Here is an 18,575-nt window from a genome sequence, read left to right as displayed (position 1 = left end):
CTGCGCAGCCGTTACAAAATTTTTGACTGCACTCGGGTAAACTTCTAATTGCCATTAGCGCACTTTACTTTTTCCTGCATTTGCTGCTTCGATGGGCGGGGCTGCTGTGGGCTACAATATGTGTGTGGGCGGGAGTGGGTGGAAGTGGGTTGAAAGTGGGTGAAAGTGGGTGGCCTACCAGCGTAGGGCAGTGAAAGTGGGCGCAAAAAAGCGGGGAGCTGCAGGTGAGCGCGTAATTAGACCGCGCCGTTAGCTGCCGCTTGGTTGGCTGGCTGTCTGTAATTTAGTACTAATGGCGCACTTAAAGTGCAGGCAATTATTGTAGACCTATGCGGACAAGGTGTGCACTTGCTCACAGCGCGCAATTCCCATTCTCATTCCCATGCCCGTGCCCAATCCCCTTACTATTCCGCCCAGCGATCCGCTCCTTCAATATATATCCCTGTATCCCACTACAGATCCTGCCGCTTTTAGCACTCACAGTTCGCGCTCGAGTGGTTTCAATAACAGCGCCTAGTCGAGGAATTTCTATGTATTCGCTTGGCTCGCCTCTCAGTGTCTAGTCCTTTCTGTATTGCGTGTCCTGTGCTTTTCTCTGTGCGTCTGTGTGTGCGTGTGTGTTGGAGGCTGAATGGACGGTTTTGCTGCGTTTTGGAGTGGCTCGTGATGCAGTTAATATGCCACCGGGCAAAATAACATCTCAACGGCGTGAGCCAGCAATGAAAATGGCGCGTTCTTACTCGAGTATCTGCGTATCTCTTCAGTATCTGTAGTGGATTACATCTCTACAGATTATTACGATACGCTTGTTCTAGCTTGTTTGCTGAAACTCTACAGATTTGCTGCCTGGGCTTTTGACAAGGAAATGTTAACTTTCAGTCTAGTTAATTCGAGTATACATCAGTATTTTCTTGATCTGCACTTGTGAAGTCAATTGAGAAACTAACTTGTTTCTCTTAATTGGTATTTATATACTTTAAATCATTTCAAAACCCGTTTCTACTGTTTAATCACAGTGGCTTGTATTAAATTTCTAGCCAAACTAGCCAAACGCAAAGAGAAATGTTAGTCATAAATTCAGCATTTCAGACGGCTCTTTTTGCAGCGGACCAACTAGGATTTCTAACGTCGCCCAGTTAAGCTGTGAACGAAAAAAAAAACACATACAGCGCATGTGAGGGGCGAAAAAAAGGGAAAGAATCGAAAATCAAAACTTGTTTTTTGCCGCACTATGCCGGGCTTCGTTTCGTTGGCCACCCCGGACTGTCAGTCATATAAATCTTATTGAACAAAAGTTTGAAATACTAACACTTGCTGCCTGCAATAGACAGGATCGCGCCGTCGGGGGAAGATGGCTGGCAATTTACACGTACGTCCGATAGCGGACCCGACAATCAGTCCATAGCTGTGCTTTTATGTGCCAGTTCACTGGAGACTAATGCCATCGCTATCAGGAATATGCAAAAATCAACTCGGGCAAGTGTTGCTCCAATGCCGCCGGAATCTGCAGCCTCAAACCGAGCGTCCTGGTCCCATCACGATTTCTGCTCGTGGATCCAGCTTTTTTGGGCTGCCAAACAACGGAAAACAATATGCAAGGGCCAACATTTTGGGTTTTTTTGGGTTTGCTCTCGCTACTCTTGAATCGGATCGCCTTCTACTTTTGAACAAATAAACTTCGAATTTCCTAATATCGATATTTAGTGCATTTTAGTGTATAGGATATGAATGAATGTCTCTATATTAATTCGTCGAATACTTTGGGTTATCTCCCATATAAAAGCTAGAAGAGCACCTTCGTTCGAGAAAGAGTTGTATGAAATTCTGTAGTAGATAAGGGCATTCAATGGTTTGCTCTGTCCACAGGAATTCCCAGTTCATTTTTTACAGCAGATTCTTAACAAAAACGGGAAACCAAGTTTTGACAAGCTCCTGCATTCGTCGTTGGGTGGTGTGAGCACCAAAAAAAAAAGAAAAAAAAACAGAAATGTGTCTGGATGGAGAGGAGGAAAAGGGGCGGCTGGTAAAACAAAGTGATGTGTGCGGCATGTCTTGATTTGCATAAGCTTCGGCATTGCATACTCATTCCCTCTTTATGCATATATCTGCGCTTTTGGCCCCTCACTTTTTATGACAGCGACAATCGATAGTTAGAGGGAGCAGCCCTGCCGTTTGGGGAGACATCAATCAAATTTTCATATGGCCAATGGTCCCCGCGTCCTGCGTCCTGCGCTTAAATGGCGGAGGATCTGAAAGCAAACCCGGAGTCTGGTGGGCAAAGCAATTGCGGGCAGCTCATAATTAAAATTCATGTGCCTCGTATTTATAAATAACATTTTGCTGCTGCCAGTGGGGATTAATAAAAATCGATGGGCACTAGAGTTCCAAAGAATATTCGAATACGATGTAAAAAAGTGTGACCTGGCAGCGTAATAGCCTGAAAAATCTCTGTTATGGTCAAGATAGGAAAACGTAAAATAACTGAGCCACTTTCACAGAATTTATTTTACATGCATTGCGTTCCAGTCGGTCCATTTAACTGGTAATTAAACATTAAAAGTAGGAGTGTATTAAAACGGCCAAGTACCCGTACAGATAAATATTCAAATGTTACTTGTTTGCTTAAAGTGGAACCATAATGCAACTATAATAAAATCACACAAGACCGTATAATTTATATTTACATTTTTATAGTACCTCTCTATCGTAGTACTAAGGGCTACGCTTTAAAGTTGCTTTTATAAATTATAATTACTTGATAAACTTAAGCATTGAACTGCATTTTAAAGAGCCTTAAGCTCATTCATTAAACGAAAGTTGTAGAGTTTTTTGTATTTTATTAACTTGCCCGTTTGAACTTATTCGAAAGTTTTGCCTTCAATATATTCAGCTGTCGATTCTTTGCCGTTTTGGTTGGTTCTTTACATTTTTTGTATGTGTGTGCCGTTGACGATGGTGGCACCCAAAGCGCTCATAAATCAAAAAAAGCTGTTGTTTGCTCACAGGCAGCAAACCAGCCGGCATCCCCTTTGTTGTGTGTTTGTGTCTGTATGTTTGTGTGATGTGTGTATAAATCACAAAGCATGTCCTTTGCCAATACAAACACAATTGAGCATGCATATGCAACAGCAGCAGCAGCAGCCGGAGAAAGAGAAGGACGGAGACTGAGCAAAAAGTAGTCAAAGAAATTGCGTTAAAAAATTTGATTAAAAAGTTTGTCGCCGATGGGCGTTGGTCTTGGTGTGTATATGTCTGTGAGTGTGTGTCTGTGTGTGTAACTGTCACAGACACACAAACACAGCCGGCCATTGTGCTTATCGATACGCGGCCATTGCCATTCGAGCCCCCACTTCTGGCTGCCCCTCTTGGCCACGTTATAAATCTCTCAAAAGCCAAACCAACCGGGCAAGAATTCAATTTTACAAACTGACAACTAAGACAAGGCACAGACCACAATGGAAAGTTGCCAACCAAGGTGCCGAATACATTGAGGATTTAAGAAAGGATTTATAGAGCTGTATTATTAAGTTACACTTAATAATAAATAATAGATTGTGTGTTTAATCAACTAAAATGCAGATTTTAGTTGTTTTAAAAACATTTTTTATTATTGATGCCTCCAATATGAGTATATGTGTGCTCTTAAATTACATTCAATTGCCAAAAATGTATTTATCAACCTAACGAGCTAGAACAAATTAAAGAAAGAGCATTCAGTCTTAGAATACAATGTTCATAATTAGTAAGGGACGTTTGTCAAAAAGCTTGTCAGCTACAAATGTTTTTATGTGTTTTCGGTGGCCCACTAATTGGGATGGAAACGTTGGAAAAACTTTCACCAAAACTCACCCAGGCAAACCTGTGTACACCCGCACACCCTCTCACCCTCCCACAACTTGAGCTGCGCTGGCTGTGTCACACCTGTCGTATGCGCAATTAAAAGTTTGCTTTCACTTCGATGTTCCTTGGTTTCCTTTTTATTTTGCCCTGCTGTCGAAATTGTAATTGTCATTTTATAGGAAACGTTGAACGTTGCCCACGATCTGTCCTTGCGCTCATTTACGTGCCAGTGTGCATATATGGACGTGTATGTGTGTGCTTTTCAGTTGCTCTAATGAAATTAGCATTGTTAGAAGGGGCATGAAAGGAAGGTGAAGGAAAACTAACAGTTTTTCTCGTATCCATTGCAACAAGTTCAAGGTTCTGCACACCAACATACACATACACACACAAACATATGGAATTGTGGCAAATGCAGCGCTAACAAGCATTTTCCTACTCATATCCACAAAGGAAATAGGTTTTCCGTTGCATTTGTTACAAAAAAGAGCACACAACGGGCCAGAAAAAGTGGCGAGAGAAAGGAAAAGCCAACTGAAGGCGTGCAAAAAATTGCTTTGTGTGGCAGAAATTCCAAAAAACAAAGTTTAGGCTGCCACATGTGGAAAGAAAATCACGTCGCAGCCTTGCAACAGCAACCAAGTGTGGCACACAAAAAAAATGCGTAACAATGCCAGCGACTTTAAATGTCAGCCCGAAAGCATGCAGGCCTAAATGCCTAAAGCCACCTTATTGGGCAAAACGAAATCATGCGGCTAAAACAGACAGGTGCTTAGTTTTGCGGCTGGCTCTTACTCTCAGCTTTCGGCTTAGCTCAGTCAAGGTGCACGGCAAACTTTTAAGCCTGACTATGTGTGAATCCACGGCCAATGAGGCCAAAAAGGGCCAAGAAAGTTATGAATGGAAAAACACATGAAATGTTTCGGAAAGTGAAAGGACGCTCTACACTTTACTGTGTAGAATAATACCAGACAATATTTAAGTACCTAAATACATTTTGAAATGTGTGAAAAGGGTTTTTTTTTTAAATGTAGTTATTTGCAACACTACCCAGAATTTCATAACCCATAAAGATGGCATAAACTTTGCAAGTGATTTGAAAACTCCAGCGACTTGTGGAACACCCGGCCAACGGTAAAAGAAGTCCCTTATTTAGTCCTTGACTTGGATTGAATGATATGTAAATATATATATGCGAATCCGTCAACGAGTCTCATTTTTCTGCATACAATCACATCCACTGGCGCATAGGTGAAAGCATTTCCTTTGCATGTGCGTGTATGAAGTCGAGAGTGTTGTAATTGAAATCGCATCGAGACGTGAAATGAAACGTAAAGTCATCGAATCAATTGAAATGAAAATTAAATTAAATGCATGCGCTCATACATTTATTCATATGCCTCAGACGCAGACGCACGCACACAGCGCCAAAAGCACTCACACACTGACACGAACTCGAATCTTAATTAAACACGGATACGCATATTGAGTTCCTTGAAAGGCAAAAGCAATCGCCTGACTTCTCTGTCTGTGTGAGTGCGAAAAATGGTTGTGAGCAGAAGGGACTCAGAGAAAGAGCCGAGGACTGAGTATGCTTTGCTTTTGCGATTTTGCTTTTCAGCTGAAAACCTTTTCCATTCATATATGAACAAAGTATTGCCAACTTATTCGCAACATGTGAAAATATGTCAGGCGACAAGGTTTTTTAGTTCGATATTGCTCATATTAAATATAGTAATAACAAAGTGAAGAAACTTATGATTTACTTCTTATATATTTCGAAATCTCTGAGTTTATTTCGAAATTTCTTTAGGTTTCTCTCTGCACTCGGAATTATTAAGAAAACTTTTAGTCGCCTGTGCCTTATCGTTGCATTGATTATACGGATATGGGCTTAATGACTCCTTGGCATGCTTTTTCCACACTCTTGTTCATACAAACTTTTCCATACACTTGATGCGGCATGGAAATTTTTCCGAGCCCTGGCCAAGGCCAACATGGCCCGGCTTCTTTTAAGCCTTAATTCTTTTTAAAATTCTACTGATTCGATTAATTTTAATTTTATTAACCTGCACATTGACCGCGTGTTTTTGTTAGCTTTGTCGGTATATTCGTTCTCGTTTGTGTGTATGCGTTTGATTTATGAAATGTTTTCACAGCAAATGATTGATTGATTGATTGATCGATCGCCCAAAGCGTGACTGAGTGCATGTCTTTGATGTGTGGCAAGGAATAAATATCGGATTGGGACCAAAAGCAACGATAACAGATGCTAATTGAGCGTGAAGTTTTCCGAGCTTTCCCGGCCCACAAAACTCATGCAAGCAAAAGCGGAAACGAACATGAAATCTGTCAAGGCAGCAAAGGAAAACCGCAGCCACGCAAAACTCAAATGAATTTTATTAAATTGAAATGATTTTCAGAGTGTGTATGTGTATAGATGTCCTGGGTTTCTTTGTTGTGTGCGGCGTATTTATTTAGGCAAATGATTGCAAAGAGCTGCAAATGAAATTTCAGCGGTTGACGGAACGCTTTCAAAGCCGAAAGCCCTAACTTCAATTGGCTGTGAGTGAAGCTGGGCAAAAGAAAAATAACGAGTGTTAGATTATCATCAGTGGGAAGGTAAATCCAAAGAAATCAAATAAAGCCGCCTGGCCATCGTCAAATCGAATTTAAGCTCATCCAATCGTCGCATAAATTTATGGCATATGCACAGGATGTTGAGGTGGTCCTCAAGTCCTTCTGCACGTAATACAATTACAGGTCCAATCGAATTTCCATCAGTCCACCCAATAATAAGGGAATTGAAAAAAATAAATATATACATATCTGCACATATCGCCACTCTTGTAATCAAAGCGTATTATTTGTATCAAACAAAACGGTAGAGAGAGAAGCTATATACACAATATTAACTAATGAAATTGTTTAAAATATTTCCCCCAAGAATTGGGGACACACTTCAGATATTTTACAACTGCTTGAAAAACAAACTAGCTTTTCCTAATAAGTATTTGTTAAACACTTTTGAAATTTATTTGACTAAATATACATTTATTAAAATGTACACTTGGTGAGTAAGTGATTGCTATAGGCGAACAGGGTAACTTATGTCGTCCTTTTCGTCCTTAGTCGCTCCTTGGCTCGAAGTCTGAATGGTTGCACTCCGCACATAAGGCAATTGCTCACCCGAAAACCATGGATCTCGGCTCGTCTTCTGGCTACTCCAGCAGCGAAGGATCAAATGGCGAGTGGACCCACGACAATTGGACCTAGTGGCGATATCCTGGTCCCACCTGTGACTTTGAAAGTGATACCCTTTCGTATGCCTCCCGACTTGCCCTATGACGATCGAAATATGCTGCTTGGAAGGGAGCTATCGCCACATTTGTCCATCTACAAGATTCAATTGACCTCCACCTTGTCCGCATTTCTACGAATCAGTGGGTTTGTTCTATCCGTTTTCGTTTGGATCGTGGGAATCGGTGGGCTTTGCTTGCAAGGCGATATGGAAGGATTTATAAAAAAAGTCGAACAATGTGACTGCCACGGCATGGTTACAATGGCCAAGGTGATGGTTGTTTTGCCATTTGCCTACCATACAGTCGCCGGCACTCGCCATTTGATCTGGTACTTGAACAAGTTCCTCACAATACCGGAGATCTATGCCACCGGCTATGTGTCTGTGGCTTTATCCATCGCTCTGGCCGCCTTTTTGCTGGCCGTAAACGTGGGCGAGAAGGTTAAGGAGGAGGTTGTCGATCTGACAAAACCCAAAAAGGGCCAGAAGGCTAAGAAAGAAGACCCGAAGGATGCGAAGAAAGATGCGAAGAAAGATGCGAAGAAGGATGCTCCTAAGGATACCAAGAAAGAGCCCAAGAAGGAGGTAAAGGACAAGAAAAAAGATGACGAAGGCAAGCCTGCTAAGTAATCATAAACGATTGTATTGCGTTTTATTAATTGACTATATTTCGAAAGACTTATTGGATTCATCACCATCATGCAAAATGCTTTTCAAATTTAAATGTCTTAAATCTATAAAGTATGTTTTAATTATATGACATAATTATATTTTTATACTTCTTTTTTATTTTTTATTTAACCATTGAAACCTTTTTCTAAAAATGTCCTCATACTCTACAAATGTTTACTTGGATGCTATTTCTTTATGATTTTTGGGCTCAACAGCTTGTAGCATATAACTAAGATTAGTTATATTGCGAGCAGATGTAATTGTCGTAGTGCTAACAGTGGCACGCGCTGGTTCCGGCTCTATGTTGTCGGCAATGGGCTGGGTTAGAATTTAAATACTGTAATACTACGTGCTCTTGAAAGTTAAAACAAATAAACTAAAATCGCGTGCGAATAGCCAACAAATAATCTTGAGGGAAAAGAGAAAGCTAGATCGGAAGGAAAAAAAAATATAGTTAAAAAGAAAGGAAATCTCAAACAAAATATTCTAGTGGATCTTTTAGGCGCACCCCCCGGAATCTGGAGTGGCCGCTGCCCCACCCTTCCATGATCGCCACGAGCAAAACCATGTTTATTGGCGATCCCATTGGTCCACTAAGAATTCAGGTCACTGCATCAAATCCGCTGTTCATAATCCCAGATAAATAACTTCTATTCGGACTTCATTATAAATTTATTCATTAAAATTAATTAAACCAAAATCTTTCATTTGTTGTTCCTGCTTAACTTAATTTTTAACCTAAAATCCTAATCAGATAACATGTAAAATAGATTTATATATTAATAGCAAGAAAAAGTAAACAAAAATTTTAAAACCCCAAGAAATTACCTAACCTTATTTTGGTTCTTTTACTTGTTATCATGGGCGATTATTATTTTATCATTATTATATTATATATATATAGTTTTATCCTATTTTAATTATTAATGCAAAAGAAATTATTCCTAAATTATTTTTTCATTGTAATAGTCGTTGTATATACATATGTAAGTATGAGTGAAAATACAGTGGCTGAAAAGAAAATATGTTTCAAAACCACCTATACCATTCGCATAGGTATTAATATAATATAAATGTAATATAATTCGATAAGAAGAAAAAAAATTAAAATATTTTCAATTTACTACCGGCGTACCCAATATTTCGGTCCTCGACTGTACCTATACACGAGAGAGGCTCGGTGTACACAATATTTCGATCCTCGACTGTACCATGCAATAACATGTTGTCGTAGGTCAAGCCTGGGTTTTGGGTTTCGCGACGAATTAGGCGATCAAAAGAAAGAATAGATTTAATATATAAAACTGTAAAATTCAAAGACTGAAAGAGCCATCCCCCAAAAATGCAATGCCTTTTTTAAATAATATATCGTTGCAATTAATAGAGACAAATTTTGAGATATAACTTACATGTTATTTTCTCCCACGGCGAAAGTACTTTCTCCGGCGAATTTCTTCTTATTGTTTCATGTTTTGGTCTTGATAAATGTTTGCGGAAAAAGTTGTGTATGGATATATATATATTATTGAGGTATTGCGTTGGATGAATGGCTGGAGTATGATTAACCCATTATGTTTTTAATTTTAATTATTTTTCTATATTACTATTTATTTAAAAAGTTTTTTTTTTATTTTATTTTTTTCTAGCTGGCATGGCCAAATCTTTCCACCACTGACTTTCACTTTTTACCTCTTTTTTATTTATTTAATTTAATTTAATCTATCTATAATTTAATTTATTCTATATTTAAAATATATATAATTTCCTTTTTTTTTCTTTCTCGGGTATAGTAAACTCGTAGTTTTCGTAACGTTTTAAATTGAATTCATTTTTTTTTGTTTTGGCGATCGTTGGTGTCCAATTATTTTATTAGTGTATTAGCACATGTTTGGTAATGCGTGCGGTAAAACCATTAGTTTGTCACAGTGTAGCCACCTCGTGGTATAACCAAAAAAAAATTGAACCGCTTAATGTGAGGGGCTTTTGTTTTCCCTTTTTTTTTCGTTTTTCGCTACAGGTTTTGTTTTTCACTGAACTTTTGCGGGGGGTAGATTAATTCACACTAATAACACTTGAACACCGATGGCTTCGGCCAAAAGAGATGTTCTGATGATCGATGTGCATCGGCTACTCTGCTGGACGTGCTGCTCTGGTGGTACGGCTTGGAGCCGGCGGTTGCTTGTGGGTAGCACAAGGTGCCAGAACCTTGTGAAATTATTAAATTTTCAGTTAGATTCTGAAGTAAAAAAAAACTCGAATAAATAGTTACCTTTGATCTGGCACCGAAATAACCCCAAATTTAAATACACTTGGTGGGATTTCTAATCTGGGCTTGGGTACTAAAGACGAAAATAATTAGCAAAAGCGAATTTCCCTTTAGAAACTAACTCACCGAAGAATATCGAAATACAAAAAAAAATTAGAAAGAAAACGTGGGTGTGTTTTTTTTTTTTTTTTTTTTGGTTGGTCGCACCTGTACGTCTGATCACCTCCAAGGTTAAAACGGAAAGAGAACGACCGGCATGGCGTTCACTAGTATGCCCAGGTTGCGTTTTCTTATCTATTACAGTGTAAGCTTGCAATTTCGATAGAACCCAAACTGCATTGATAGGTTAATGGGTAGGTGGCCCTACTTAAAGCAAGTTCCTAACCCCGATAATGCTACTTTCGGACTAACCCAAAACTGTGACAAGCGACACTTCAAGCTTCACAAAATCATACTGCACTTAAATTGCAATCTTAAGTAGGCAACAGCAATCGAGGGCTGTATTAAGAAATTAACCCAGGCAGAAAGTTGCTTCGGCCACGCCAACTTCAAGTCAAAGATGGTAATTAGAGTCCATGGAAAACTTGGCCAGGCTTCTGAGAAAATATGAATATGTGCTGAGGTGTATGTGTATGCATATGCATATGCAATCAAACAAAATGTTACACTGTAATATACTTAGATTGTAAAATGTATCTATTAAGTTTCAAAAGTAAGAGTTTCCTTTAATTCAAGAATTATAATTACGTATTCGCCCGATCTGTTCAGTTCTATAAATTACTACTATCATGTACAAAAATTAAGTTTGGTTACTAAAATACATATTTCTGGTTTTATAAGTTTCCAAAACATTTCTTACAAATTTTCCTAGTGCATTTGGCCTTCCCCACTGGAAGGATGGACACGCCCATCGGCATTTTTCCACTCCACTTGACTGTGGTCTGTGGACTGTGTGCGTGCAACAATTGTGCGGCCAGAGCAACTTGGCCAACTTTCGGGCCAAACTGCACGCAATGCAGCCACAGCCAGTTGAATGAGTTCAAGGCTTTTTTGAGGTTTTCCCCTTTAATTATGAACCACTCAACGCCAGTCAAGTGTGGTTGTTGCCATTATTTTTACTCTAGATCCACGTTTCCTCCGGCTCCCTTCCCACCCCCAATTTTAGCTCCCAAGTTCAAATGGGTGAAAGTTTTAGTTGTGTTTCGGTATTTGCTATTTTTTTCTCCTTTCTTTGCTGCCCCTCTTCAACTTGCTCTGCTTCACGTTTTTTGTTTCATTTGCGGCGAGGGACAGAGGGATTTTCCAAATGCGCCACACGATAGTAACGGTTGCTTTGGTCCGACTGGGAAATCTATGCTAGACAGGCCTCATTATGCTGCTAATGGTTTGGCTCAAACTTTTACAGGTAATTATCGACACTTTGCAGGGCATTTGCTGCTTGATCGTTGTTCTTGTTGCCACCGAGGCTTCCATTTGTTGCTGCAGTTGAAAAGTTAAGCACCGCATTTTTGGGGGCCAGGGTACTTACCATTTTAGATGGGTAGATGGGGGCACAACAGCTTCAGCTTTTTCCAACTTGGGCCTTCGGGTAATTAAGTGTGTGGCTAAAATATGCTTTAAGCGTTGATAACATGGCGCATGCTTGATGTTATGTCCACGGGGAGGTGGCCACTTGAACGTGCTCAACTGTAAAATGAGTTATGAAAAGTTTAGTTCGGCTTATAGTTTTTCCCTAAGGTCATGATTGTTGTGGCTTTTTCTATTTGTCGCTGTGAGCACTGTTTTTAAAACAAGTATTCAGGTATACATATATACTCGTGTAAATGACATGAATTTATAATCAAAGACGCTATCTATCTACATTCAAAATATAATAATTATTCCAATTTAAATTAGCGTTATCCCTTATTTCCTGGCCACACAGTTAATTAGTTTCAGACTCTTGAACGTTTTTCCCAATTTTCTTTGTTAAGTGCTTGAATGAACCACCATTTCTATTTTTCGATGCGTTAATGAAATCCCGCGAGACCACCTTTCTTATCGGTATATCGAAATTGCTTCGACTATGAGTTCACTAAATTTTTATGCGTGTTGCCAAAGTGCTGAGCAAATACCCGGGCAGCGATTTTAATTGAAAAATATTTACCCCCACTAAGCTCTTCAGCGTGCTTGACATTTTGACGCGGAATTTAATGACTCCTCCACCGTCTATTAGGTATTTCAATGACAATTCACTGAGCAAATTAAGAACAGTATTTGAATGAACTAAAAACTAAAAATTTTGAAAATAAGTTTATATTTTCATTAATCTAAAGCTGATCATAAATATTAGTTTATGTAGGGAATAATTATCATTTGCCATTATTATTTTAAACTCGCTTTAGCCAACCTTGACTAGGTTGAATTTCGTGCTGTGTACAGTTCAATTAATAAGCGAATGAAATCCGCTTAAACAAAAGGCAAAGGCAAACGCGAAATCGGGAGGAAAACGATGACAATCAAGGACCCCTCCCATTCCATTTCGTAAAACCGAGTGATTTGCGACATTTTGTCATTTTCGCTGATGCAAAACCAACACTCGAATTGGGCGGCTGGGGAGCAAAGAACGTTCAAGTACACTAATTAAGATCAAACGTTTCGGGGGGTCCAAATGAGATTCCATCGAAGGGCCAAGAAACTACCCTCCATTTGGGGCCATTGTTGTATGTATATTCATATTAAAATCACATAATGAAGTGTCAGCGAAAACGACGCCGTCGCCCCCTTCAATCAAAGATTAACGTCAAAAGTTGGGATGCGAGTGTTCAATCAAAACGCTGGAGTGCCGGTCTCCAACCTCCGGCCTCCCACTCATCCTTCTCGTGTCATTGTAGTAGCTGTTTGTAATTTATTTGGCCGCTGGCGGCCATCAAAAGGTAAGAAGTGTCCTTAAGTGGTTGCCTTGGCTCGACTCATTTGGGCTCATCTCATGGCTTAGACGGAATGGTCTTCTATCCCAAACTCCGTGGCAGGTCGCACCGGTAATTAATGAAAAGTAGGCTCCGGGACAGTTGGGGGCAACTAATTAAAGATGCTTAATAAAGTTAATGGATTCCACAAAGACGTCGGCCACGGGTCCAATGAGCTGTGAGCTCTTTTCTCTATTTATAGACGCACTTATTTTTCTACTTCCCCGCTAATGTATCTGTCCTTTTGTTTTCCTTCTTTTATACATTTTCTTCATAATTTTGCATTTGTATCAAATGATGTGTAGCCCTAATAGCCACAGGCATTATTCTGCAAAAAAAAAGTATATTCTGTTTTTTTTTATTCATGTTTTTATTTCATATTAATATACTTAATTTATTTAGATTTAGAGGAATGCCATTTTTTCGTGCTCTTAAATCCCTTGTTTTCTTTGAAGGGTTTTTCATTTTTGTTGCCTAGATAACTTTTGGCGCAATATAAAATATTAACAGGCAAAATGTTGTTTACCTTCTGAAAAATGCATGTGACACAAAGGCAGCAGTAGAAACAAGAGCCGAAATGTTGACTTTTTGCAACGCAACGAGTTTCAGCATCATTTTCGTTTATGGTAAAGAATTCTCAATGCTTTACATACTGTGTCTACGATATATGAAAAATAATATTAGGTTTGACTTTGCTGTGGCATTTTCAGGCAGGAGCGAACGGAAAAATATTTAAACTGACAAATACAGTTGTAGATCGAAAGGGGAAACATCTTCTCAAAAATGTTATGTAAAATAATTGTTAAATTGATTATATACATAATTTTAATATTTTGTAAGCTTTAATGGTACACACATGTTTGTTAAGCTAATATATTTTAGTTGTTTATGTCCATGGTGAAAAATGTTGGTTCCTAAAAGCTTCCTATGTGTGCGATTTCTGGAGCAAACGGGGATTGAGCTGGAAATTTTAACGTACATAAATATATGAAAAGTTAATTTGAAAAAATCTCTTTTGACAGCGAACAGCTAGAGCCAAGGATGCGAGGTGTTGTTACAGCTCCTCGGTTGTATTTGCTGCTCCTGCTGCTTTGGCTGCTCCCGAGTCGCAAGTCAGTCACTTGCAGGATGCTTTCGTCCTGCAGCTACACACCAATACAAGCTCATGCTCGCACTCACACTAGCGCGGCGTAAACGATGAAAAATGGGAAAAACGGAGAAATATACGCGATATTCGCTGGGCTCTTGGGGGAAATGGAAAAAGGAAAAGGGAGCTGGTTGGTCCTGTTGGCCCTGCTGGTCCTGCTGTTCCTGTTACTGTTCCTGCTGTTTATATAGCCTGGTCTACGTGTATAAATAACGGTAACATTTTAAATCAGTCGAGTGACTGCAGGAAAATGCCAAAACGAAAAGCTCAAACTGGTGCCAACATCTGACAAGCGGCCCTAGAAGCCAGCCAGCCACAACCCAATCTTGGCATCCCCAGGAACCAGGAACCAGGAACCATTTCCTATTCAGCTCTTTCGCTGACATTGATGTGCATGTTTTGGCGAGTGTGTGCGTGTGTCCATGTGTGTATTTGTGTGTGCGTAACCGCAAAAAATTTCATCGCTCATACATATCCGAGTATCTGAGCTGGACTTGTCCTTTCCCCCTCCCATTCCCACTCCCCTTTCACGTTCACGACCATGTCCATTTCGTGTCTCCTTGTCGTTGTCCTGTCTCTCTCTCTATCTCTCTCTCTCCCTGTCTCTCTTACTCTCACTTGGATCCTTCAGCTCTGACACTCTACTCACTTTTTTTTACGCTGCTTCATATTTTCTGCAAAATTTATGTAATTTTAACCCATTTTTTCACACCCCGGCATGATGCTGCTACTGCTGCTGTTATTAAATCTTGTCGCAGTTGTAATTGGTTTTTTAAATTTTAATTAAAAGCCAGAATAAACGATAATTTTGGAGTGGCTGAGCGGGGTTTTGTTCTTATACACATGTGTGATTTATGACAGTCAGGGCTTAAGTGATGTCTGAATTTTGAAATAAATAGTCGAGCAGCCAAGAGATTTTCGTTGCTAGCGTTAAATCACCTTAAGGTGTCATGTTATATTTTATTTATATCATATATTATTAACCCTGCAATGTGCATGTTATTCCATTTATTTTATATTCTTTAAAAACCATATAACTACATCATTACTTAGTAGAACTGAAAGCAAGGAAATATTTAATTAAATCCCCGGATGGCAATGAATTTTAGAGAGAGGCATTTTGCTGAATGTGTTCTCGGGCAATTTCATTGATTTTGGCTGCAATGATTGCCAACTTTGTCATTGCCAATTGAACTACTGCAGACATAAATCAGACAGGCCACAGGCTTCTGCAGTAGTTGCAGCTGCCGCCGGGCAAACCACAAAATGTCAGCCTTAAAAATGATCCGCTGCAGCTGCGACTTCCGTTGGCCATTAAGGTGAACGTCGTGCCCGGACCGTATAATTGTATTAAAGGTAGAAAAATTGCAGGTAGTTAAGCCAGGACACGATTGCCTTCTGCTTCTGCTGCTGCTCCTCCTCGCCATCCTCATGCCGCTTCTGTCTAATTGAATTTTTCTGCGCAACGCTCATTTATTAATCCGATTTCTATCGGCACTGAAATCCCCAAAACACCCAGTCCTGTGGGGACACTGCAGTTGCCCCACCGAATTAATGGCATTCATTAGCCGCATTTAGATAGCCATCAAAACGAAATGGAAACGAAACTGAACTGAACTGAAAATGAAAGCTTAGCTAAGAAATACGAAAGGGGACTGCAGTTGAATGGTATTCTTGCAGCTTGTCTTGGATTGCATTTTATGAGGTATTTTATTCCGCGTCTAATGGAATTTCATTATTAATTGTGAATTTATATTATATTGGGAATGTCTATTTTCCTTCACCTCTTATCCGCATGATTGAATAGCAGCGAAGTCGTTACATATGTATGTATATCCAATTAAATTGGGTCAAAGTATTGTACCACATATTCCCGACTATCATTCTAGAGCTCCGCTTCTCTTTCTTTGCCTATTTGGACGCCTTTTAATTAGCATGTTTATTTGACTTTGCTGGCAAGCGGAAAGTTTTCTAGGGGACTAAAGGCTGAGCCTTCGTTCCGGGCACACGTGGCGTATGTGTGATACGAGTCCGTGTGTGTGGGTATGTGTGTGTGGGTGGAGGAGCAGCTGCTTGTGCGTCGAGTGTTGATTAAACAAATTGCAAATGAGTTTCGGATTTTTTTTTCGGGCATAGATGTTGTAGTTTCTGTTTTGTTCCGGGCAAATGTAAATAAACAAAGAATTGGGTAAGACATGCACTTGAATAAACTCTTATAAAACTAAGCAAACAGAACGGCAAGAGAAGCAAACTGTAGTTAAATGCACAAATAAACGGCACATGTACTTCTCTGTGTTTGTGTGTGTGTGTGTGTGTGCGAGCTGTGCAAATGACAGTGAGTTATTTAAGAAATGCAATTTCAATTAAATATGCAAAATACTCAAAAGTCTAATTTAGACAATTCCCAATGCCGTCCGGGAAAGAGAAGAACGGCAGGCAACAATGCGCAGATACTTAAATATTTATATAACCAAAGGGACCAGGAGGCGTGGCAAAGAGAAGGCGCGGTGGAGTGGGGGCGAGGCGGGGCTGGTGCAGCAACAAAAGTTTGTAATCAACAATTTGCATATTTGCTTTGGCAATGGCAAAAACTCGCTCTCTTCCAAGCCTCTCTCCTGCACCTTGCGCGCATTTCCCATTGTTCCTCCTGCTGGCGACTCCCACTCGTAATACCCAGTAATAGCCGTATATCTCAGGGGCATATTTGTAATTAATAACATATTTAAAATATATTATTATTATTATAAATTTATCAAAGAAATATACACTTCAACACCCATTAATTAAAATAAGTTCAGCTACTTTAATGCCCAAAAAAGTATGCTACGTTTTAGTGCGGTGCGATGCCGGGTATCCTGCAGTCTGCATGCTGTGCAACAATGGTTGCTCAGTTTTTTGTTTGTTTTTATTTCTGCGTTGTTAACAGTAGTTAGTTGTAGTTGTTGCTACTGTACTTTACACAGTTGTTTGGCTGCTTTTTGCACGCTCTTAAGCATCGCGCGGGCATGAAACTTACTTCATTTGCGTTTATGTGATTTTCTGCTCTAATAACTTTAAGTAGAATGAAAGGCTTACCCAACAATAAAAAACTACATTACAATCATAATAATAATAATAATAATGAACAAAAAAATAGGGGTTAAACTCTCTGTCGACAATCCGCCTAAAGCCGCCAACCCAAAAACCACTTCATTCCACTGCCGTGTAAACATTTTCCGTTTGCCCTGTTTGCAGCTTTAATTTTAATGTTAATTAATAGTGTCTAAGTAGCAGAAATGGCTTCTTGGTGTGGTTGTGTTTGTGCAAGGTCCAATGTCAATTGCCCATTTAACTTGGATTCATAAAATGCTAGGTTTTAGTCCTTTTATTCGCATTATCGCAATGTGTATGTAACTAAAAAAATAATAACTGATTAAGAAAGCTATAAATTAACTGAAATATATTTTAGTTTGAATATTGTTATTATGTAAAGAAAATGGTTGACATACTTTAATATATCATAAATAAAAACAAGTGCTTAGGTTCTTGAAAACTATTGACCCAACCGTACGCTGAGGACTTAAATTCGGCGTTAGTAGCCAAGTCCTGCCACTAAGTAGTTGCTGCCACTGGGTGCCACTAACTTACTCTCTCCACAAAGAGGGTCAAGGGGTCAAAGCCAGCCGCTTCATTCCTCCATTCATTCGCTTGGCCATTCAGCGTTTGTTGGCTGGATAATTATGTTGTGCGTGCTAGATTTATGCGCAGACCCCCCTGAGGGCCTTGAAAAACTGCGAGTTCGGGGCCAAAAACGTAAACCCGACCAGGATTAGAAGGTGCAAAGACGCCATTTTCGGTTGGAAGCCGCCGTTGCCGCTGACGCTGACGCTGCCATTGCCATGGTCTCATTGCCGCTACTACATACCAACATACTGCTACTGCTGCTGCTGCTGGTGGTGGTGCTGCTGCATGTGTTGCAAATAAATTGACTGTCTGTGGCGATGAGCAAACAAAGCGGGCCATGCCCAAAACCAACGACCCACTACCAGGTCCTGTCCATCGGCCATGGCCACTAAATAAGCAGGATCGTGTAGGTGCAAATGGATGTGCGAGGGTATTTGGTATGCGTGCCAGGGGCGCAGCTTCAAGGGGGCAGCTCTCTGGCAGGCTCTACATTGATTTCGCATTCATTGGCTGATGAAGAGCTTATCGCTGTTTGGCTTTTGTCGTTTGTCGAGTGCGTGGTTTGCTGAGTTTTGCTCTGGGCTATTTACCTTTAAACTGGTTTCATTTCGGAATGATTAGCGTTTATCATGATATGCTTTCAATTCATTAAAGCTCTGTAACACTGTGGTTAATTTCACTGCAAACGCTTGACTCATAAATCGTACAAAAATAATATGTCTTTTCAATATTTTATTT

General features: G+C 39.8%; 1 protein-coding gene across 1 annotated transcript; it reads left to right on the top strand.

Moving 5' to 3' along the window:
• Window positions 1-6,794: 6,794 nt before the first annotated feature.
• LOC120452023 lies at window positions 6,795-7,919 on the top strand. Its single transcript, XM_039636071.1, has 2 exons — window positions 6,795-6,913; window positions 6,973-7,919. The coding sequence occupies exons 1-2, from the start codon at window positions 6,903-6,905 to the stop codon at window positions 7,769-7,771; spliced, it is 810 nt and encodes a 269-aa protein (XP_039492005.1). The 5' UTR covers window positions 6,795-6,902; the 3' UTR covers window positions 7,772-7,919.
• Window positions 7,920-18,575: the final 10,656 nt, after the last annotated feature.

The sequence above is a fragment of the Drosophila santomea genome, chromosome 3R, assembly GCF_016746245.2.
Source record: "Drosophila santomea strain STO CAGO 1482 chromosome 3R, Prin_Dsan_1.1, whole genome shotgun sequence".
Taxonomy (NCBI): Eukaryota; Metazoa; Arthropoda; class Insecta; order Diptera; family Drosophilidae; genus Drosophila; species Drosophila santomea.
Note: the sequence above shows the minus strand (reverse complement) of the source record. Positions and strands in the feature narration are given on the sequence as shown.